The sequence below is a fragment of the Odontesthes bonariensis genome, chromosome 15 (assembly GCF_027942865.1).
Source record: "Odontesthes bonariensis isolate fOdoBon6 chromosome 15, fOdoBon6.hap1, whole genome shotgun sequence".
In the NCBI taxonomy this organism is placed as follows: domain Eukaryota; kingdom Metazoa; phylum Chordata; class Actinopteri; order Atheriniformes; family Atherinopsidae; genus Odontesthes; species Odontesthes bonariensis.
This window is the reverse complement of record NC_134520.1, coordinates 26,774,565-26,800,079: the sequence shown is the minus strand read 5'-3', so window position 1 is coordinate 26,800,079 and position 25,515 is coordinate 26,774,565. Positions and strand designations below refer to the sequence as shown.

The following is a 25,515-nucleotide window of genomic DNA, read 5'->3' as shown; positions in this document are numbered from 1 at the left end:
TGTGTCTTTGAGAAGCCCCCAACGGGTGCATCGCTGTGAAGCACTATTGCTACTGCAGCATCCAGCTTTAACTGCGTGTGTTACATAGCTAATTATTAAGAAGACCTTGCGAATGTCTGAATATAGAAAACTAGACTCACACATAGAATCAAGCGGATGTTCTTATCTGGAACATACACACTTGTTACCATATGGTGCCATGTATGTTTCTACAAACAACAAAAAACACTGACTGATGGCACGTAGCCCCTCAAAGAAAATGTTGTTTGGATGTGGCACTGCAGGTGAAGGTTCAATCTTAAAAGACACACATCTAATGAGATGTTTTTATTAGATTCAACAACAACAACTATATAGTCCACAAGATCTTTCTCTTGTCCTTATTACAAAAATGCTTATTTCCATGCTTTTATGAGACTGCATATAAAACCAGACAGATGATAAATGTGCACTACTTCTCAGTGTTTTGCATATGGGGCTCCACATAATCCGCTACATTTCCTGTACAAAAATCAGCTTGGCAGACCTGAAAGTAGCGGTTTTGTGTGTGATTTTTTTTTGTGGCTGTATGCATGTAAAATAAAGAAATGAAACAGTTCGTAGACACCTATGTTTTCATCAAAGTAAACCATCGTTATGTCCTCATTTACACTTGCCAACATCAAAGAAAAAGTGTTAACAGAAATTGATGCAGTTTGCTTACAGCCAAAAGACTCTCCACAAAGAAAAATAAACCTTATAAAATCAGTTTGCCAATATAATGTTGAATTTTGCTTTTATGCATTCGATGAGAAAGTTCACATTTCAAGACAAATATTTTAACATCCTGATTAGTGACGGTCTCCTCTGGAAAAGATACAACAAATACATGAAAAGCTAGCAGAAACCACAATGTCGGTTTAAGGTTAAAACATGCATTACCAGCATTATTGCAAAGGCTGATTTTCTAGCTAGTTCACTACTCATCGGCTGATTTTTGCTCGAGCAGCAGAATTAGTCCAGGTTAGGCTGTTCTTGCTGTCAGCTTGGTCTGATGTATATTCACATGAATGTCAACGAAAGTCAACAAACCAATCAGTGACAACTATTTCTAAGTACAACTAGTTCTGTTTAAAGCTTTGACTCTCAGCTCCTCATCTTTTTTCTGTCTCTCCTGCAATATATCTTCTCCGGCATTTTCATGTTTACCTTTCCTCCTTTCTCAAGATGACCCTTATCTCTCATGTCCTCTCACCTCATCACTCCTCCATTCATCTCTCCTCCTGTTCTGTCTCTCTTGTCCTCCTCACTGTGACCTCTGCAGTGCATTCCTGCACGCACTGGGCCACTGTTTGGTGAAGGGAGGGTGGGGATGTCTTAAGCTCCAGAGGAATAACATTCATAAGGAGACTGACGGGCTGCTCTTCCTTTATGGGCCTTTACTCTGCCGGCACATAGAGGGGCTTAAATTAAACAAATCTTTCACACATTTCCATTACTTATTAAAATTGTGCCAGAGATTTTGTTTCCGCTCTTCTGAACTTCAGGCAAGAACAACACAGAAAAAGTGTCAGCTTTATCTGATGTTGAACCGAGGACATGCATTCTTAAAAGTTATGGGTTTGGGTTGTGTTCATCCTAGAAAAGTAGGATTTGTTGGATTTGATTTGTAGCTCAAGAGAAAAAGCATTTTATGATTTATCTCCTGATCTAGTTGAGATTGGTTGGTGATTTTGAAAAACAGATGTACTGTGTGAAATGTCTCTTCCTCCTAAGGTCCCCCTGTACTTTGTCTGGCTGTATTTGTTGTAAAAACACAACCAGTGTCATTTTTTGAAGGTTTCCAGGCATGACACATTCAGATTTCAGAGGCTGCCAAGTATTAATACATTTATAATTGATGTAGCAATGCAATATAATTGTATTAAATTTTTGACAGAAGAAACGTGGTAGACCAGCAGCTGACTTACTGGTATGAAGATTTCATTCTCTCCAATTTATATTTTGGATTAGGAAGAAATAAATATATAATTTTTTTATAAAGGTTGACAAATCCAATCTGACTGGTGTCAGAAGACGAGTCAACTTGCATACATTTCATAATTATCTCAAGTGCTTCTTATGCATATAGTCCAGAGTTGTTCAGTCTGGCCTTAGAACTGTTACGGAGGATGTTTTTTCAAGCAGCAGCTTGAAAATGATTTTATTTATTATCAATTGTTCTTTGGCAGTGTCTATTTCCTGAGGGAGATTTGATACTTCTTAAGTTTTAAAAAACACATTTAGCTGTGTTTATATGTAAAATTAATCCTGTGTACAAACAACACTTTGATTACCCAATATAGCAGCACTATCTTAATCCACCATTGTGTTTTTACAACAAGCTTTTCCCTCCAACACAAATGAGAATTTCCTGCAAAAAAACAAAGAGAAGGTTGCTGGAAACCCTTGACTAGACCATACATAACAGAAGTATGTGGTGTGTTTTTTTTTCTTTCTTTTCCATACCATGTTGCATAACTTACCCATATTGTTCAAACACCTTTTACTGATAGAGTTAAGTCATACTTCATGTGTAGCGATGACCAAACAATGAGGACTGACGACTTCTTTTTGAGAGAATATCTTGGGAGGCCAGCTGGCCTCATATGAAAACACCTACACAATGGAAAGGCACAATGGCATTTAAAAAGCCAACTCATTGACACCTTTCCACATACAAGTCAGGCGAACACATACACACACAGAGAATCTGGATATGACTAAAGTCTGGAGAGTTCAAGAGCCCTTTGCATCACATATATCCTGTATGACAGCTTTTATCACAGGGGTCGACTTGACCAGGAAGTCAGGTCATACCTTGGTGGGATTCTCACAGCTTTATGCTGTAGAAATGGACAGAATATTTCCTGACTCTGTTGCCATGATACCAAACAGCTGCTTTGGATCTGTGGCTGTCTGTTTTGTGGAAATTTTCAACACATGTGCAAAAAGACCTCCAGTTTATGACTGACATGATGATGGCTCTGTAAAAACAAAAAACCTTCTTGTTAGCGGTTTTCATTATTGTATTCAATATTTGCCATGTTGAAAGCCAGAGTATCTTAATTTTATACAGTAATTATAGCTGCAGAATATGCATTAAAACTGTTATTCAACAGTTATTCAACAATTCAACATGAATTATAAGTTTGGTTACTTAATAATATTTAATAATACTTCCTGCCGAAGCCTGTAGTCTCAACAAAGGTCAGATGTCACTTATGTAATGTCTCCATCCTGATCCGATCTGCTGCAGGTTATCTACAGCATCACCACCTTTATCTCGTGAGAAAAAAAGAGGTTGTAGTTTTCCTACCTAGTATGCCAATGATTCACTGTGTTGGGAAAGCCACTGGCCATAACTGAAGCACGATAAATCTCACAGATAAGTCTTAGCATGTGCCCTGACAACATTACAGTGTGTACAACATGTTTTAAAACTGTGACAGCAAACTTAAGAACACAAGGTCCTGACAACATAGCATTCTGTGGATATTTCCACTCACTACTAAACAAAGTAAGGTTATTATTGGGATCTGATAAAGTGCCGGTCCAGGGGGCATAACACGCCCTCAACACACGCACACAGATGCATTTGTTTTTATGTCCCCATGGGTATTTCCCATTGACACAGATCATTCCCTTGCCCCTTGGTCTTACCCTCACAGCTGAATGCCTAACCCCCTGAATCTGTTTTTTAACAGATTCAGACTGAATAACTACACTATGCTGACAAGAACATATAACAAGTATAGCAACAGTAATAGAAACTTGTCATCATAAACGCTACAAACTTGACTGTTTTTATCAACATTGCAGAGTATAGATGCTCAGTCCTGAGCCCCTTCTTTCTTTATATCTGAGAACTCTTGAGTGAGATGCTGGAACCTAAATTTTTTTCTGGTGGTCTGGTCAGTAAGTGTATGTATATGTGTGCAATTGAAAGGCAAAATGCAAAAAAAAAAAAAAAAAAGAGACTGCAATAGAAAGTCGCAGGGGGCTGGAGCCTCAGAGAGAGCCTGACTCCCACCATTCATGACCTCCACAACTTTAACCCAGACATACCAACATTCCATATGCAATGCAGCCAAGTTCCCACCTGAGTTTTACACCACAAACATAAATTACCTTCATTAGTTTCATTCTGTGGAGTCTTGCCAGGGTGTGGCAACACCTGTCTATTATTTTACGTGAACATTCCTCATGCTGCCCTTAGATATTTCCTACAGTCTGCCACCATATTCAGCCATTTCACCTGATCAAAGTCTATTGTCAGATCTCTTTCCCCTGAATTCTTTTCATGACAAGATTAATCTCTCATAGAACAGTTTGCCAGTCTTTTAAATTGTGAAGCTGTGTGTCATTCCTGTAGAAAATAGTCCCAGATGTGGTTCTCCCTAATCTCACTCAGTCTGGACGTCACAAAGTTTTTTTTTTTTTGTAGATATTTGCAGATATTTCCTACATCATTTTGAATAAAAGCGTTAGGCTGTAAAATTAAATGTTCAACACAGTGAACATCAAAGGCTTTAAAGGAGAACAAAATGAGATTACTACACTCAAAGACAATTATCAATAATCATATCAAGCATCTATATAATTAATTAGTAAAAAGCTACATTAATAAAAGGCAAATGGGAGAAATTTGAACCTTTGTTGTTAATAAAGCACATGTTTTTACAGAGATGAGGGACACCTGTTTAGACTCTCATGACTTAACATGCATTTGATTTCACTCCAGAGTGGTATTCAAAATATGCAAGTTATTCAGTTCTGGAATAAATAATTAAAATGATTAATTATGTGTCCTACGAGAAGGTGAAACAAGTTCACCTGCATGTAATGCAGTGTGCCGTCGGTATTTGTGTATTATATCATTGTGTCAGCATGTGCGTGTTTGTGCAGTGTGTGGGCACAGACAATAGGCCTTTGTCTCTCCGCATCCTATTTTTCTCCTGTGTGCGGACACACACACAAACACACACGCACACACCTCATCTACACACAGTTCCTCCTGGCTTCCGTCAAGTTACAACAGTTCAGAGACAGCAAAACAGGAACAATCTGATATTCTCTTCCTGCCTCATATTTCCTGCCCCCCACCCCACCCCCAAACTTCCCCCCAATAAAGAGAGAGAAGCAAACAGATGAATGAAAAGGAAAAATAAAGACAAAGGCCAATATGAATTCGAGAAGAGCTGGGGCTGCTGGCAGAGGGGGAGACCGATATGGCTGCATTGTAGATGTACATGTGTGTCTACGTTTGTGTGAATGTGGTTAGTGTGCAGTGAGGATGCGGCCAAAGATCATGCGAACACAATAAGAATGAGGGGAGGTTATGTGTGTTGATGTTTTGCCTGTGAAATTCTGTATCATTACTTGAAGTTACTCTGTGGAGTACTTTTTTGAAGATAACGTTTGTATTTGAATAATCATCATTTAACAAATACCGTTGCAATAAGGTAGTGAAGTTATCCTAATTCAACACTTTCATTCGGCATGTTTATATTACACATACAGCACCAGTCAGGAGTTGCGACTGTACATTCACTAATATCAAAGCTAGAATTAACAAATTGTTTTACTATTCTCTTCATAGAATCTTTTCTAAATGATGCACTTGTTCTTTCAAATATCAGGATTTTATTAGTTTTGTTCAAGGTGCTATCCAAAATAAATGTAATGGCATTAATTACAACTTGGGAAAAAAAAAGTTCACAAGTTTATATGATAAAAGTATAGATAGAAAATATATCTACTATAAATCAAGCGATAAATGAGCTGTTTCAGCTTCAGTGTTCAACACAAATTGAGACTAATTGAGACCTTTGTTGAACCAAACTAACCCTTATGGAAACGATGGAAAAAAATGCTGCAGTATGGCTTTTTAAAGCGTTTCTTAATGTTTGAACCGTAGTGTACTGAACAGTATAAGGTTAAGCTGGCAGTGGTTGTTAGAAGGATATGTTTATGTTTGGTCTTAATTATAGTATCTTAATAATAACAATTATTCAATGATCGTTAAGTTTTACAGTAAAATGCACAAAAAATATGAAAGCAGGCCATGTGTTAAAACATTTGAAAATATTTCCATACAGTATAGTTCAGACAAAGACCACACAGCCTGTTGTACAACTTGCCAAAACAAAGTTGATCGTCACACGTATTGTACTGGTAATTAAGTGGCAAACCTACCATAAAAGGTCACAATACACATAATAGAGCTGCTTTTAAAAGGCTCACACATACACACCCCCTACACGCTTACACAAACTCAAAGCACCTGATGAGCTGTGGTTTTGAAGAAGGAAGTGAAAACTCAGTCCATCTGCTTTGACAGGAAGTCAACAGAAGCCGCATACAGCCATGCTGACGTCAATCAGAGCCACAGGAACACAGCCACAGCACACACACACACACACAACCCTACACACATTACTCACAATGATGCATATATGCCATGATAAACACTCCTTTATATCAGATGCCTCATTGCACAATTGCAAGATTGCATGTAGCAAAGTTTATATGCTATTAACTATTAAAAGCATCTACTTTCCTGTATAACAGTAAGTTAGGTGACAATTAAAAATATCACACAAATACACCATGTAAACAGTGTAATGTGCTAAATAGTTTAAATAGTACAAGCTCATACACTGAAAAGAAGCAATAAAAATTATTACCCAAAAATGAAATTATTATTTGGGATTGTAAATAGATAGAGTCTAAACAGACTATATTACAGATAGAAATCTAGCATGGGTGTTATATGAGACAACTAGGATCGAGCGACACATTTGAGGAAAAGGAGAAGTAAGACAACCTTAACCAAACTGCCTCAGGCTCCATTTTCACTCATCTTTGATGTCATATCTGACTCAACTAGTTTCATGTAAAACATCTTAGTTGTTTAATGGTTAACTACACTCATGGTTCTCAGTTTCATTTTTGCTCATCCTGGTCCCTTTTTTTTTTAGTACACAACACGCTTGTTATTGCCGTTTTTAATGTTCTGACGAAAGAGTGTTGAAACATCTGCCTACAGGTGTGAAATGAAAGACTTCACACTTCATGGTTTTAGCACAAGAACTAACAATTTTTTATTTCTGCTTTCTTGATAAAAAAAACATTAAACGCTTCTTGGAAAAAGCACAAAACACAATGTTTAAATGGTAAATTATCCATACTTACTCATACTCAACACTGTATATTGCCTTTTAACCTTATTTGGGTTAAAACATAACTCTTTACTATGTCTCTCTCATTGACCAATTCACAACAACGCTCATCCATATTTCCATATATATTACATATGCGGTGCTTTATTCTCATATCGTAACACACTGATGCACATGCTGAGGCTAATTGTTCTGCTCGAGAACACTTCAACACCTGAACCATGGCTGTACCCAACAAAGGTGATCACATGTGACATACAAACTTAGGTACTAAGTGTTTCATTTCATTTTAACCTCGTCACACTCATCCTTCTTGCAGTAAAATCACTGTATTTTATTGAACATAAACAGTGACTAGGCCTTTACAATAATTCTAAAGCAGTACTTTATGCATATTAGGAACTAAAGCCTCTTGAAGCCTTTCTAGTGTTTCATGAGTTCTTATTGCTGTGAAAATGGCAATAAATGCAATAACTGATCTAAACTGAGGTGATCAGACATACTGATATACCATGGGTAGAGGAGAATGATAAAAGCTGCATTTGAATTATGCTGGTGAAAATTCTACAAAATAATCTGTTTTTAGCACAAATGTTTGTGGATGCATCACTGATCACAATTCAGATACAGCTTTGATATGAAATAAAGCCATTTTTTCTTCATCAGTTTCAGTTGGTCGTTATCATTATTTTGATGTGTGTCATGGTAACAAATGTCCCCAACTGAACCAGCTAACTAACATATGTACATGTAGGAATATTGACAAGTAATATACTTTTAGCACACACACACTCACATTCGCTGAAAAGTGTTCATAAAGCCATCAAAGCTTGACCCCTCATCCACACACACTTCGTCTTACTGGCGTAGACGTGTACACGCACACATAGTACAGCACAGAAAAGCACTCACAGCTGTTTAAAATCAAACCCGATGAAAGACCAAAGGGGAGGCTTGCTGTTATCTTTGAGTGAGCTGCTTTAATAGACCCCGCTGTGTGTGAGTCTGCATGTGCACGGGTGTTTGCCTGAACTGCCAGTTTAATTGTGTTTGAACAGGGTTAATGAGCTTGATGACAAAGCAGTCCGGACTACAATGTTGGAGCTGCAGACAGATGGTGAAAAAAGGGAAAGTCGTCACGTAGGCAAATTCATGAAGAAGAAGACAAGACAAAAGGTAGAAGTGAGGGAGGGAGAGAGTAATGAGTGCAAGGAAAGACTGCGGTAGACGAATGTCCAAGCCAGGTGTAAAACAGATAAGTTAAAGATTTACAGAAGCCAAACGCGTAGCAAGACATTCCTGAGAGCTTCTTACCTGGGAGACAAACTCTGGTGATTGGAGGCTGAGTTGATGCTGCGGGAGACCTCCTGGATGAACAGAAGAGAAACAGAAAAAAATAGATGTTACAAAACTAAATATACCTCCTTTCCACACTGTATATCATTTCTTCTTTTATGAGTCAGCTCTGTTAAATTCCAAACACTTTTCACTCCTCATTTAAGGTAAGAGTTCAATCATTGCAGTGAATACCTTAGAGAATACAGCCACTAAATCTGTTGTAGAGGTTTTTGTAAAAATGACTGAGGCCACTCGTTTGACTCTATATAAAAAAGTTAAGCTACAGTCAGAGGAAAGTTAACTTCGCTCAAAAGCTACAAGTTTTCAGAGACAGCCAGCAAGGCTGCATTAAAGATCTTTCTCTTGTGTTTCACTGTCCTGAACAACACCTGGGTTGACACATGCAGAAATTCCTAAATAACTGTAAAGTAATTTAAATTTGGGAACTTTAGAGAAGCTGGTGTTTTAATGGAGCCAGAGTAGTTCTTCTTCTGTCTACTTTCCTTGGGTATTTGGCATTTTTAATCAAAGCTAGTAGCGTCTCTGAGATATGCACAAGGTTATGTTTAGGCATGACACTTCCTTAAAGTTAACCCTGTGAATGAAAAACCATAAATTTCCCCTTCACTTATGTGGTTACACACAACACAGAGATAATTCTTTTTTATTTATTTATAAATAATTAGATCTAATCCATAAGATAACTAATTCCATTATTTACCAATTACTCCTAAAAAAAGAACTAGACAATTCTAAGTGGATTATGCTTCTAGAAGTCATATAGTACCTTTTATTACATTTTAGAGGGGTTAGGGTTAGGGTCTACTTGTTTATTGTAACTGAACTTTCTATCATAGATAGGTGTGGATTTAATGTCTGTTTGCATACAGCAACCAAAATCTGAATGGCAATTTTTTAGCAAACTAACTTCACATAACCTATCTGCCCCCTTTTGCATTAACATTTTGTAGTGTAACAATACTGCTTTTGAGATACGTTAATAACATGTTTTGTATCAATAGGTACAATATGAATTTCTGATCTCAACTACAGTCTATATCAAACTTGTTCTGGAGGAAGTACTTTTGGAAGTAACCCCCCTCTTTTATCACAATGTTGAACAGAAATATATTTGATGAAAAAGTCAAAACACTTGTATAAAAGCACACTCAAAGGAGAAAAAATTAATCAAAGCTAGCTTTTACTATGAGTAGATCCCACTACAGTATGTGACACTGGTCAATCCTCTGCACCATCTTCCAAAAATGTTAAATCATTCACCCAAGTCAATATAATTTGAATGAAAATTTGTCCTCAGAAGTGACAAAAGACTGTTCATGTTTTTTGTTTTTGTGTGCGATTGTCTGCTGACATCAAATCACTAAAAATTCCTTCACCAATCTTGGGTGTAGAATAAAAAAACATATACTTTTTGTGAACACAAACACTGGCCCATGTGTTCCCACACTTCTGTGCGTCTCACGTCCCCCCCTTCTCCATGTGGGGGTGTCAGATCTGAATGTAGGTCAGACCACCTTCAGACAGTCAATACGGCAAACTGAGTGTTAATACAGTATGTGGTAGGCGGACTGTTCTCAGCATCTCTGGAAATTGAGATAGGGTCTTAAGCCCTTTGATGGAAGAATAGACCGAAAGGAGGCAGTGATATAAATTTCCAGAATATCTGGATCTGCAGTCACAAATCCTCTGGAATTGCACCTAGAAAAGAACTGTGCCACCTTGCTACAATTTATAAAAAATAAAGGACTTTGGTTTTGAATACAATAAGAGAGACTGCAGATAATTTCACACATTATGCAATGGACACTGAAATTCTACACTTTAAAGCATACCAGTGAGGTGTTCCATCTATGCGAGTAGTTCTGTGTTTGCTTCACCACAACAGAGCACTTCCAGAGCATTTAAAAGTGTGATATACATAAAGAAAATAGTCAAGAAATCCAAGAATCCCTGCTTCTATTTCCACTGCAGCATAATATTCTTTATGAAATTTTGAAATATTTAAACCCCTGTTGATGGCTTGCATGTGTGTACTGGTGGGCTGTATGACGCTGGTGATGTGCAGGTGGGTTTTTATTGCTGGAAGCTGTAGCTGCTCAGCTGTGAGAGGTTGAACAGCTGTGATGTCACAAGTCCTGCCTCAGTAATTTTACAGCTCAATACTTCCATCTTGTGGTAAAATACTGGAATTACAACGTGAGTTCACATTCTGACCAATTCTAACAAGGGTGGATAATTTGCCTTTTCTTTTGGCTTTTATCTTAGAAAACACAACAATTCATACACGCATAAAGGAGAAGAGACCTTTACAAAGCAGAATTTAAAAGTGACCCCCGAGATCATAAAAGTGGCCTGCATCAGAAAGAAGTATTTTCATAAACGAGGCTGCAAAAAGGCAAAGAAATATGTTTGTTTTCTGTTCTTGATTCAGTGATACTTACTTGCTGGAGGCACACTGGACATTGGTCAGTACAGTGAAGTTATTTCTTACACTTCGAAGGCTTGCCAAAACCTAGAAAGGAAGAGAGAGATGATCTATAACATTCTTAGGGCATTACTGACTTAGCAGCCTTCATCTTTTTCCTTGAGAATGCTGTTTTTTGAGCACAGTGCAATGATTACATTTGCATGCTCATTTTAACTCTGGACATTTGCACATTTAGTCTAAATCACAGTTTCCTAACTTTCCATTTTGTTTTTCCTACAGAATAGAGCTCAGTAAAGCCAGAGTAGATTTTTGTCTGAGAGAAGCTGAGATCTTTACCTGAGCGAAGGGAGTCACGATCAGGTCATCACCATGTCTGCAAACACAATGCACACCAAATACAAGAGTTTACAGTTGGCTCCTTAGCCAAAAGATGAAAAACGCAACACTATTTTCCATACCTACAGTCTTTGAGTGATGTAGACACAGTTTTTGCTGGTATAATTTAGTATTCTAAGATATAAGACAGTCAAAGTTCAAACAACATGGCTATCACTGAAAAATCATTCCAGCTCAGTCTTCTGGAACAATTTCAGGTTTTACGTGATTTATCTTTAGGGTTCCCTTTATTCTAAAGAGAACAAAGTTTTTAATGATTAAGAAAAATAATAATACACATTGTTGGGGGGGGGGGGGGGTGTTTAAATGCTGCAAATACCAAACACTGAGCTTGAAAAGGGTTCACTTGTCCAAAAGAAGAGGGACAATCATCAAATCAAGTGTAAATTTTTATATTCACATAAAGTAATATAAGCTGTTTGTGCTGTGCATCAAGTGTAATGTTTGACTATGTTTCACATACACAAAAACTCCCTTGTTCAGTTTAACAGAACAATGACCTCAGACAAAGTTAAGCTACAGGCAAAAAAAAGGTTTGCTTAGATCCAAATTTCTATTTGTGAAGAAATACTAAGGGATTAACGTAATTTTTCTCTTCCCTATATTTTTCTTTACCATGTATAAATGCATAATGACATGAATTTTAACTATTGTGTAAAGTGTAATTTATGAGTGAAGTAATGCCAATAAGCAGAATTTAACACCGACCCTGGCAACTTCATTCCTATAATTAAATGAAGGAGTAGTCCAAGGACAGAGTCATGGGTCAAAAACAGGAGTATTACCACTGAAAACATTTGTGGTGTTTGAGATAAACTACTCCTCTCTAAGTGTCAAACTAGTATTAGGTTCTATTGCATTTGAAATCATACAGTCAGTGAGGAACTCTTTAACAGTCATTTAACCCAGCCCTGTTATAGGGCGCACCACAACCAGACCTTCCAATAGGTGGCAGTGCAGTTGTGCAAGCTGCATGAGATCCAGTGATGCACTTTACTTATATACTTGTACATGTATAAAATAAAATACAGTTTTTATGTTTGTCCATGTATAACACACACTTTCTATAACGTTCATCAGGCACTGTTTCAATTACTCCAGTTTAAATTTGATCAGAATATGACTGTCTTAACTGAGTTGCACAATTATAATTGCTTATGAGTGCACGTAAACCATAATAATGAAAATAGATAATTGAATGAGTTGTGCAAGCTTTCAATATTTTACGTTATGTTTTCAATATTGCATCGCAAGGGAAGCAGCTAAACCACAGTGAACATTATTTTAATCTTGGGACGCTGTGTGAAGTGTAAACAGAAATGGAATCCAATGATCTGATGATAAATCAGCTTAGTCAAATTCTCTTTTTATTTACATTAAGCCTAGTATTCTAACTTTTGTCCAATTGGGGGTGGAAAAAGATATGTTCATGTCACATAAATGTCATTCATATCAGCTGTATGTAGATTTGCACATTGAGAAGTACAATTCCTCAGCTTGGTGTGTCTTAAATCAACTCTGGAAAAGTTTGTGATTCATAAAAAACTATTTACTTCTGACTAGTTTTGAAGTAAAGTAACTTTTGTTCTGCACATTCCCAGACCTGAAACTGCCCTAAAGTCCCTGGGGGCTGAAATAACAGCTCAAAACATTTTCCAGCCCTGCAGCATGTCCTTTTGCTTTACAGTTGTTTGACATTTATGTGGGTTTAACGGCTTCTTTGAGGCCTTCTTCAACATGATAACAAATTTATGTGTTATACGAATTCACACAGAGATGTGCTTTTATGATAGGGGTGTTATATCTAACTCTAGGGAGAGTCCAAGAAAAATAAACCAGCCAATTTCTTTCGTGTTATTGTAATGTTCAATAACATTTAAAAACATATGCAAAACAGTCAACATAGCCAAGTATTACTGGAGAAAACATCATGAGTTTCTGGTTCAGTGTCTCTAAACAGTGCAACTTCAACTCCAACAGGGTAGTAAAATAAAATATGGGAGAGTTTAGTCATAAATTATAAGGCTGATTCTAACTAATAGTAGTTTTACAAATACAAGATTAATATTAAGTGTATTATGACTGCTGTGTGTTTGAAATAAAATACCTGATACTAACGACAACACTCTCTGCTTTTAGACTGCATACAAATTTATAGTCTATAAACAGGAAGGACTTTCATAGAAATATGTTATTATAACACACAACACATAACATAGCAACTAAATAAATGTATCCAAGACTATAACTAACATACTAGAAAAGACTTTATCTAGTTGCTTCGGACACATCAATCAGACATAAAGCAGGACTAATTTTAGGTTTGTAATATTAGGCCTCAATATTTAGTGTTTGAGAGAATAATCAACCTGACTTTCATGTTTGGGAATACACGTACAGGCCACTCAGCAGAGACAGGCTAGGGCGCTCATTCACATGCCAACTTTGGCCATGCGATACGTCTTTAATTAAAACTATGCTTTTTTTAGGGGACAGGATAATATGTTTCCCACAGACAGTTCTGCTGTGTTCGATTGTTTTGACCCATTCTTCAGTCACCAGACCCATAAAGCATTGAGAGATTTGTTTCAGTTAATGAAACCTCATGATTTCTAATGTCAAAGCATTTTTTAAATGTTTTAGTTGTACTGTAAAGTAGCACAGCAACCACTATCAGTGTTGCACGCTGAGCAGCTAACAACAAAGCAGTTTGTGTGCAAAGCTCATGTTATTGTAAAAGTCCACTGAATTTGCTTACAAATTCTAAAAACTGTATGTATTTTCAGACAAACGATAGAGTTATATAATTTAGATACCCAAATACTGTCAAATTTTATTTTTTTTTTTAAAACATCTCCCTCGTAAGTTAAAGTAAAGTAATCAAATGTCATATTCAGGAATTAGTTTATTGTTTATATTTAATCATTTATCTCAACTCATTATTTGTCATGCTCTGTAAATGTATCTGTGCAGGCCTTCCAAACATGAAACTATTTGTGTCACTTGTCCTTATTTTCCATCAGTTTCCACTTACAGTTCAGAGGCGATGGAGGAGTTTCGTGACATGGACTTGGGGGACAGTTCATAATCACTGTCAGAGCGGTAGAGGAAGGATTCTCTGCGCTGGTTGTGTCCTGGAAAATTGGTGTGGAGGACCAGACCAGAGCCGGGGGAGGCCTGGGGGTCCAGAGGGCTGCAGCTGGCAGACGGGCCATTCTCCACATCGAAGCTGAGAACAGATAAGCACAATGTTGTTAAGAGGTTAATGTTTTTTTCAGTAATGGTATGTGTGGGGGGAAAAAACAAGGGATAAATATAAATGTTTTTTTCAAGTAAGAAGAACACTGGAATTGGCTTTAGGCTGTTCAGGGAAACAAAAGTAGGTAGACTCAAGCTTAACTTGCATAACAAACTGCTTAAAGGTTCTCAGCTCTGAAGTCCAAAAAGAAAACATTCAAGCAACGACATAAGTTATCAGGCTTGGAGATCAGTCTATAGCAAGTGCCTCGAGCCTTCCTGTAATTTCAGCTGATTACCTTTTGTTGTCACTTTCAAGCACTGTATGGACTTGATTAGGTTTTAATGACTGAGCTTGAAGGAGGAGGAAAGATTTGCTATTTATGATTATTATTTCACATATCAACATCTCCTTAAAAGATAAGCTGCATTCGCACACACACATTCATGTTTATGAAAAGACTTGGTATGACCGGCCCAGAAAGGGTATGTTGACATGCTTGAGTGAGCAGTGTTCATTTACTAATAAGAATTAGAGAGAATGAGGCTCGCACATACACAAGAAAGAGAAAGTGGAGGGATGGGGGAAGGGTGTGTCGGCTTTTTTTTCCTTTTTTCCCCCCCTTTGTTTATTTAAACTGGCTCTGATGCACCTTCAAAGATACATTACAAACCGTATGACATTTACTTTTTTGCTTATTCTCACTCTAGTTTGAGTTTCAAAAAGTCGGCATATTCTTTTATTTTGTTCTTCCCCTATTACACCTTTTGTATTGTACATAGACAAGATAAAAAGACACTGGTTACACTACAAACTCAGTGTTTGTGAGGGAATGGAAAAATGCATTAGTTTATTTATGCAGGATGATTTTCCGGAGGACAAAATTACCAGACATAAAGATATCAAACTGTCTGCAACTGCAAAACAATCATTTTAATAGACTGTGATTAAAAGGATTGAAAAAGGCTTTTGCTGTAATAAAAATAGCTTCATGTTCATATCAAATATTGCAGCACATAAACATGCTCCTGAGTAAACTCATGAAGTCTGATCATTTGTCGGACATTTGGGGCTTAATTTAAAAAAAAAAAAAAAATCATTTTTATGTGGTTTCTGGGCCCAAATACACTAAATGGATTACTCCAAAGTGGAAAGAGATACAGGAAGTAAATGAGACAAGATAATGGAAATAGACAACCCCAATATTAAGTAATTAGATCAACATCAATGCCAGCTTAAAAAAAAGCTTAAATATATACATGTTGGGCTGCTTTTAAAAACATGCAGATATTTGGTTTCTTTCAGACAACTTGAGAAGTGAATCAAATGAATAAACATCACAACTAAATCAACTATGTGTCAGAGGAAAAAAAGAGAAGAGAGCTTTTTTAGGTCAGTGATGATGAATCAGCAACACGGGACCTATAAAGTCAAAAACGGTAAACCTGAATTTTGTCTTTACAGGTAGAGTTAAGGTTTTTGTTTGGGAAGCAACAAAAAACTGTGAAATGGCCCTTTCAAACAGATGGTAAGAGGTAGTAAGAAGAAGGAAAGCAGTTTATTGCAGAAATAACACAATATTTTATATGACACACACAGTAGACAAATAGGTCATTCAGTGTTAAGAACAACACTGAATGTGATCGGGATGTGATCGGTTCAGTCCCTTGCTCCCTACTTCTTTGGCCACAATTGCTGATGACGCCATCTTCTTTGCTAGTGTTTCCCAACCCCAGTCCTCAAGGTACACAGCTTTGCATGTTTTCCCTGTTTCCCTGCTCTAGCAAAACCTGATTCAAATGATTGGTTTCTGCAAAGCCTAAGGAGCTGGAGAGCTGACCCATATATTTGAATCAGATGTGTTGGAGGAGGACACATGGAAACATACAGGGCTGGGTGCCTTGAGGACCAGGTTTGAGAGACACTGTTCTACGCCATCAGATAAACACTAAACGAGAACCGAGAATCAGAGCACAGACAGAAATATTTGCTTTCCATTACTTGAAGACTGCTGTTTATATTGAAGTTTTTTCCAAAGGTTAAAATTACTAAAAAAGATCCATTTCAAAAGAGCACCAGTGACTGATGTTCCCAAATCATAGCTTTAGTAGTAAACTAATTAAGTCCAGATACACCTATTCAAAACACTGATACAAGACTATGAAAACTATGCTTTTTTAAGTTAATGCCTCTCTTCTGTCTGCAAAGACTTTCCCACAGTAGGTGACAAGAAGTGGTAGCTCAGTGCACAGCTATTTAACTGCTCATTTTGATACATATTTCTGCAAACATAAATTCCTGCAGCTAATCAAATCACAGTAATGCACTGGAGTAGTTTATATATAGATAGATATATATATCTATCTATATATAGATATATATAGATAGATATATACACATGTATATGTATAAAAAATAAACAAAATCAATAACCAGACAAGTTTAAAAGTAAATAAAAAAATGTTGGTGTGGCTTAAACATAAATTTAATTGGATGGCTCCATTATTTTCTGTGCATTGCATTGAGCTCTGCCCTCGAATTACAGTCAACCCTTCTTTAAACAGGTCTCACAACTGTACACTCTTCCTTAATTTTCCAACACAAAATCGAAAGTTTCACAGACTCTAGTCTAGGAAGAAGAAGTACAAGAGGAAACTAAAAGGCACAACATTTTCACAAGGTCAGGATATGCCTCCAAAGACCCAACTGTCCAAAAAGGCTTTCGGATAAATCAGCAAAAATCCATTAGTCGCTATTTTTTTTTGCCAGGTCTGGCCTCAAAGAATTTTTCTTAGCATCCACATGCACTGGGAAGAGAAGCAGTGAGATGGAAAGAGGTCTACAAGTTAGAGTAAACTTTAAACTCAAAAACACAAATACACTGTCAGTGCTAGAAGTATTCAGACTGATTTTATTTTACTACAGTGTTGTAATAACACAGTGTAAAAGGAATCAAATTCAAGTAAACACCCTGTATTTAAAAAAAAAAAAAGGAATCAACAATTGAAAGATAAATGTAATTTAAGCATCAAATGATTCAAAATGTATCCAGTGAGGGCTGGAAGAGTAAAAAAGTTCATGTTTCACAAAACTGTATGTTTTAACTAAATAACCCATCATGTGTCCATTTTTTGCCCTCTTCTTCTACTACAACGGAATCAGCAGATCAGTGATGCAGACCATAATCCAAGTCATCCATGTCTCTCATGCGTTACGTGAATTATGTCAGTGTTATAACACGCTGTTACAGACAGATGACTGATGATTAATGTGTCATGTTAGAAACAGCAACACCCATCTGAGTAAAACATAAGAAGAAAAATACAGAACTTTAAATATTATTCAAAAATAAGACTCCTTATCAGCTTATTCACACTACAGGGTAGCTCTTCAATTAACTGTAGCTCAAAAATCTACATTTGAGGGCTCCCTAACTGTTCTGTGAAAACATCATTTTACAACAAATTGTATTGACTCTCTCATGAGAGGCAAATACCAATTTTGGTGTCTTGTTGATCCCTAGATGGCACTGACGTCAACCCCCCCCCCCTCTAACTGATGAGGCCGTGGAGAAAAACTAAATATATCTCATCCTAAAAGATCACTCGAGACCTTTGGGAACTCCAACATCCACTTGCTGGCTTTCAACACATCCCATTCTACAGCTGCATTTACAGAATGATAACAGAGATGCATTTGAAAACGCAGAAATGCAAATCATACCTTAAAGCTTAGACGAATAACTAACTATAAACTAATCTAAACAATAGTGGGCAAAACCAGTTAGACAAAGAGGGGATACCCAAGACTTTAGCTGTCCGAAAAAACAACCCAAAGACAAACCTTGGAAATGAAGATCTTTCTCTCTGAAATATGGGCATATCCTGTTGTTTTTGTCTGGGGAAACTGCTCTTGCACTTTTCACTCATGCTTTCTCTTGTTCAAGTACTGACCAAAATAAACGTCAGCGCTTGGATCTTATATGTAAACAATTTAAAGTGTTGAAAAAAAATCTCTTAAGCTTTACTCTGTCAACCTAAAGCAGGCCACTAGGTCACAGAGGATGAGAACAAGACAATCACAGTTCAGCTGCTCTATTCTGATTATGATCTTCCAAGGTAGAGAGGAAATAAGTCAAACCAACATGACCTTAAGGAATCAGACAATGCGTTAACAGGAATTAAAAGCATCACACTGTCACCGGGATTCATGACACACAATTGTGATATCTTTCCAGTCGAATTAAAAAAAACAAAAGAACATGGAATCTCCTTGATAATGGGCGTTTTCTAACCAGTCATAATCATTATGTAGCCAAGTAAGTCAGTCATGAATTTTGCCATCATGTTTCACTAAAAGAATCAGGAAGTGCTCCCTCTGACCTCAGAATTATCTGGAAGAATGACACAAAATCCCTTTCCCATGATCCAGCTGCATCTGTCTGACTGATAAGTTCATTAACTGTGTGACAGTCCTTGAAAGGATGACACATTGACAGAAGCAGTGAGGCTTTTCACCGTTAATAAATTCAAGATTGGTCCAAGCAAAACTACTACAAGAAGAACAGATCTAGACTAAAGACAGTTTAGAAAAATAAAAAGGCAACTTTTTTTGTAGCTGATCCTTATAGCAATCAATAAACAAAATCATTAACCAGTTATACCAGTTACTTCAGAACCTGAAAGACACTTTTTGGACAATAAACTGAAAATCTGGAAATGAAGTGACCTATAAAGACATGTCTCATAATATGTCTTAAATACACACATACGTAGAATTTGTTTTTCTTTTTATTCCCAAAAGGAAATGACTCCTCCACTTTTCCAGCTGTGAGACAATGGTGTTGTACTCAGTATCCTGTTTGCTGAATCTGACGGCGACTGAGCGTGATATAGCATTGATACAACTATAGAATAGAATAGAATAGAATAGAAAAATACTTTATTCAGTAAATTGAATCCACAACCTTTCTATCTGACACGCTGTGGGATAAAGTACTGTCAGTAATGATTTTCAACCACCTGCCATCATCTAATATCAAATATAACCGCATTTTGGTTACAAATACAATCTTTTTCATATTTTACACCTTTGTGGGTTTGAAGACATACTAATATTGATTATAACCACAGTATTTGAAAAGTAGAATGTCAATGTTATGTTAGTAACACATGTATAACACATCTGAGAGCCAGTTATTCCACGGTTGAAATTATTGCATCTGAAAACTGGCTCATACCCACAGTAAAATGACCAGTTTGTGTTTACTACTGCACCATACAAGCATGTAAGAGGAGGTGACACTCAAGAGTGACGCACTTTTATTCCTGTCTGAATAATTAATTCACCAGTGTGGGAGTTACAATGCCCCAATCTGCATACTAATTTTTTACGTTGTATTTTAATATAAAGGGCTGCTGTCTTGGCTACGTTGCCCTGGCTGGATATTACCAGGATAAGTAGAGGAAATAAACAAAACAAATGAAAGCAAATTAGTTAAGTGAAAAAAGGGCAATACCTCCAAATCAGCAAAGCACAGAGAGCAAGTTTTACCTCATTTATAAGCTCTTAAATAGGAAATATTACATTAAGGTTTTTGTTGTTAGTTACTGTAATGTTGGTGTTGACATTGTTTCTCCTGATTATTTGTGGGATAAAGATGTGACTGAGTCAGAGATCCAGGTCATCTATCGCTTGTCGAGTCTGTATATGACAAAACAAAGCAGATGTGACTAGTGCATGTCAGCATAAAGTCACCCTACTTCAAAGCAAATGACATGACATCCTTAAGAACTAGAGAGGGGGTTTAAAGCACTGAGGAAAACACTATATCAGGGCCGTTCTTCGCCAGCTTATGTGGTTAAAAAAAAACAAACAGATTTTATTAGCAGAAGATGCTAAATTAAATTGTAAAAATGATCTATTTCTTCACAAAAACATTCATACAATTTGTGGTGAAATTCTTTGAGAACTTGTCTTGTAAAAATAAACTATACATTTAAAAACGAAATGTAAATTTACTATTTAGGATGTATATTTACTGTAAAAATAGAATATGTGTATTATGCTATTACAGTTAAAGTGTATGGTACTTACATGTATTGTGTATACAGAACAGTAGTAACAGTACGTTATCAAAATAGAGAGCACTCAATTGTGCAGGTGCAACCTGAAGGGGAATAAGTGGGCATAGAAGCTGTAACAAGATGCTTATTTGAAAATGAGACAGTATGTGCTGTGCACCAGGATGTGTGAGAGTCAGTGGACAATGGTCTCATTAAACAGCTATATGGCTCGAGGAAAGAGGCTCCTCCTCATCCTCTCTCTTTGACCTTCCAAGGTGCTGCTGCAGCAAACTAAGAAGTTGAGTGAAATTCTGCTAAAAAAAAAAAAAAGAAAGAAAAGAAAAACACCCTCGAGATTTCTTCAATCATTCATTTTTTTCTCTAAACCACTCTCCAAAACCTAAGCCAAGTCAGTTTACTGTTCTATAAGGGGAAAAAAGCAACATTTAATGATCTGGGAGGCTTAGCGAGGACTTGGATGATTAGACCATCAAAATGCCATTTAATCTTTTGTATTTAGTCTTTAGATCTCAACTTTGTCAAATAAGTGCCAGTGATAGATATGAGTTCCGTTATGTGTCAAAATATTAGCTGTAAAACTAAATAGGTGTGGTCAGACTAATTACTAAACTTTAACAGGACAGCTTTACATTGTAGTATTTTGAAAGTGTACTTCATCTTGGGACAAGCTACTCAAATGAACTATGTCTGTTAGGGTGAATGTTAGGTGATATATTAATACTATTTTAAGTAAGACATAGATCATGTGATCAAACAGTACTATTCACACAGCCAGCAGTTACAAAAAAATGGATTAAATTGATTATTGTGTCTGGCCATGTGGCAAATGTAATTCAAATGTTCTCTCTTGTTTAGTCCTGTTTTTGGCTACCAGTTTCAGAGGGAAATGGCTGACTTTTAAAGTGCAAGTGTATGTGCTTCATCATGATCACCAGCTGGTCTCTCAGTGCTGGTCTCTCACATGCCACACATGCTTTGTTGTTCCTTAAAATATACTTTGTGCTGCTTCTGTAAATTATGCAACAGATTACACTAGGTAGCAGTGAGCAAAAACAGGCCAAACAAGTAAACGGTAGGATGTTAATTCCAATAAATTTCAAGACCTCAAAGAGAAAAACTGTGGAGCATTGGAGGAACGTTACATATTGGGACCTTCAATAAAATATACCATCACTGCTGCTTCAGTTCGTGTTTGTTAGCCAATAAAGCATTACAAAAGTAAGTTAATCATAAGTGCAGGTGACAATGTGAAATCCAGATCTAGGATGCACTTAAGAATACAGCAGTCTTTCAGGTACTGATGAAAAAATACTAACTTTCAAACATATAGGTTCTCTTTTTCTGCTCGACAGGAGGGTGGAATGACTTTCATATGTTTGCAGGAGCATCTAAATTCTTCCACAGCTTAAACTAAAATAGATTTAAAAAAATGGTAATGACTACAGCTCTAACTTGGCCAGAGTCTGTTGAGAGGACACAGACACTTCTGTTTCGTAAAAGAGTGAGGCTTAAAGTGTCACAGACAGGGAGAGAAAACATTCTTACTCTTTGAATTAATCTCTTCCTTCCTGTGTGTTATAGTGACGGGAAACCAGTGACCATTTGTCTGCCGGGTTGAGCAAACAGAGGTGCTATGGTTACACCTCCTGTTTTTCCTAGTGTTAGTCAACTTTACATATCATTTCTTCAAATCAAAGATAAAGTGGGTTTTCTTCTGCCATTAAATGACTATAGTGATAGTGTAAACAATATCAAGTGTCTTGAAAATGTCTGTTGTACTGCACCACTAGTGGAACTTGCCATCACTAAAAGATAGTTTGGCTCTGAAGAATAAGCAGAAACACACATGCAGTAGACCCTTTAAAAGAGGAACTTTTTCATCCCACCAACTGGCTCAGTGAAATGTGCCAGAGCTCTGAAATACCCCAAAAGGACTGATGAGCTGAGTGAGTCGAACAGAGCAAAAATAGAAGCTCTATTTCACGGTCCAAAGATCTCAGACAGATTTCCCTTACATGAATTTGCTACAGAAACACCAAAATGAACCGAGTTTGCTTAAAATACACATCCTGATGCAGACATTTCAAACACATGAATCATTTCAATTCTACAGCATCGAAAGGGTTCCACTTGATCACCGCAGGACTCATGAAACCAAAATGTTAAATGACCTTTCATTTGGTCACCAGTTTCAGCCGTTTTAACACTGACAACACCTATAGGTCGATTCCCCTTTGTTTTCTCTCCATGCTGCTCAACTCATGCCTCACTCTAAACAATGCATTATGATCATTTTGCATCCTGGCCACTCAAACAAGATGATGAATTGATCAGCACCACATTGTCAGCTGACCATGTGAAACATGTGCTCCTCGTAGGAGTCACACTTAAACAGGGTATTTCAGTTTATTTGAAGCAAGGTTGTGTGAAGTACTTATGAGCAGTCAGTGTCTTATCTGCAGCACTCTTAGTTTGGATAATCTGATGGTTTCCTGATGTACGAGCTCAAGCTAAAAGCTATTCAGAATAGGGCCACCAGGAAATTACATTTTTTGGCATATAAATCAACTAAAACCTCAAATTTTATAGTGATTTGAGCAAGAGCTTTCTTGTTGATTTTAGCATGCGCAGTTGATTCGAGCTACAGATACAGCTCAACTGTTTGATTGAACTGGACCAACACCCATGTCGCAGTATACATGCACACAACGGGAATCGAGTTATTTCCTGAAGTATGCCAATACAGTGACCAGGTGGATTGTGTGAGAAAACATTGAAGACATTCTGTCACTTCTAACTTTCTCCATGGGAGATCATCGAACATGTAAATACAGCTGAGATCACAACTTGAATGGTAATTTTATCAGATAAACACTGAGGTTATAAATCAGGATTTTAATAGACATATAGTCTTAATTGGCAGATTTTCAAACCATCTGACAAAAAAAAACATCCAAATGAGAGCAACGTTATTGGGAATTTGGTTGCATTAAAATACACTTATATTTTACTGTTTTAAAAAAAAGAAGTAAATAAGAAGATGTTAAATACTAAAGATGCTAAAAGACTTTGAAGTTTGTACAGAGCGCCTCGGCCCATTTGAGTTTGGTGAAGTATGCAGGGTGATTTTTACTCCAACTGCATTAACTAACTGTCCGGTTAGTCCGGTTTTGAGAAGATCGCAAACTTTATTTTTGGATGTCAGCTGACAAAGGGGTGTTGAGATAACAATATTTCCCTTCTGAAATTTAGGAGGGAATGTATTAAGTAACTTAAAACGAAATTATTCAAATTAAAGTCGATAAACATTGTGTTGAAGTATTGCGCTAAAGTAAAGTTACTTTATTACTTTCTGCCACTTATTATAAAATACTAAACCACACATCAGCACATGGTTTTGCTACATAGAATTAACATATCTGTGCTTACAGCCTGTTATTCCCTTTGCACCACAAATTTATGAGGGACTTACATGGAGGAAAAGTAATTTTGCATTTCCTCATGGTCAGACCAACAAGGCAACTTTACATCCATTCATTCACAACGAACAGATGGTCTGAGCTGACAGTATGCTTCACAATGTTTGCAGAGAGCTGAATGCTTCTTAATCTTACAACATCTTTCATTACAACACTCTCTACCATCTACCATCAAAAACCTTATGGAAAAAACACAGGAAACACAGCTGAAGACTGGTCTGAAGACTCTCTCAATATTTCTCAACTATTTATATCTAAAAATGGACAGTATCTATTTTTGAGTATGACAACTTTACAAAAGCATGCATTATAAAATTAAGAACCTACTCTCCACCTCTGCAAAAAAGCCCAAATGAGCCACCTGAATTGCACCCACAATCACTGTTGCTTTTAGCTTCTACTTCATAAAAAAAGTCAAAATTAAATGTTCTACAACCTTTTGTCCTCTTTATCCAAAAAGAGTAGACAACTCAGGAGTTAAACTAGATACAAGATGTATTAATAGAAATGAGGCCACTAACGTAATCAAGGTCTGTACCAAATCATTATGCATGCACATTTAGGTACAAAGTCATCCAGCAGATGTTCTCATCCAGAATCATTTACTGTCTAAATACACAGCCCTCATGTCACAAGAGGAAACACAAAACAGTGCTGACCGAAGGTTTGATGGCAGCAGACATGATAAAAGCAGAGGGCTTTGGTGTGTGTTGTGTACAAGCATCAGCGAAGGAAGATAATGTGTTATATACAGTAGAGGGTGAGAGTGGTCGGCAATTCAAATTAAATGGCGGAACTGAAAAAAAGAAAAAGAAACATTGAAGTAGATGCTTGAGGGGATGAGACGAAGTGAACATGTGTAAAAACTGACAGCAGAGACTGAGTGGAGAACAGGGGAAAAAATCTAATAAAATGTCACATTAAAAAACATTCCAGGGTTGGTAAATTGCAGTGTAGAAGCTCACTTCACCTATATTCCCAATCAGGCTGCCCACAGTCACAGTTCCTCACCCTCCTTGTAAGACATGCGAACTCATAACTTTCAAGAGATGTTATTTGGAGAGGGCGGGGCAGCCGATCAACAGTAGAAAGTTAGTCAACATTCAAATGCTCTACTTAATCTTGGGTTATTTGTAATATACTTCAGCTTTTTTTATTTAATGGAACTTCTTTAATACAACTACCCCCTGCTCCACAGCATCCCCAAAGGAATTGTCTCTTTGGCACAAGAAAAAAAAAAAAAGAAGAAACTGGAATTCATTGTTTAAAAAAATATATATATCTATCCATCAAAGAAACATTTCCCCTTGCAACTTTTGATATGGTT

General features: G+C 36.9%; 1 protein-coding gene across 3 annotated transcripts in view; it reads right to left on the bottom strand.

Moving 5' to 3' along the window:
* The window catches only part of pde4ba (phosphodiesterase 4B, cAMP-specific a), a 142,771-nt gene that overhangs the window by 38,808 nt on the left and 78,448 nt on the right, over positions 1-25,515 (bottom strand). For all 3 annotated transcript variants that reach the window (XM_075485766.1, XM_075485767.1, XM_075485768.1), the window contains 4 exons: positions 14,420-14,614; positions 11,326-11,362; positions 11,003-11,073; positions 8,517-8,569 (listed from right to left, as the gene is read on the bottom strand). In XM_075485766.1, coding sequence (XP_075341881.1) covers positions 8,517-8,569; positions 11,003-11,073; positions 11,326-11,362; positions 14,420-14,614 — 356 coding nt within the window. The remainder of the gene's footprint in view (positions 1-8,516; positions 8,570-11,002; positions 11,074-11,325; positions 11,363-14,419; positions 14,615-25,515) is intronic.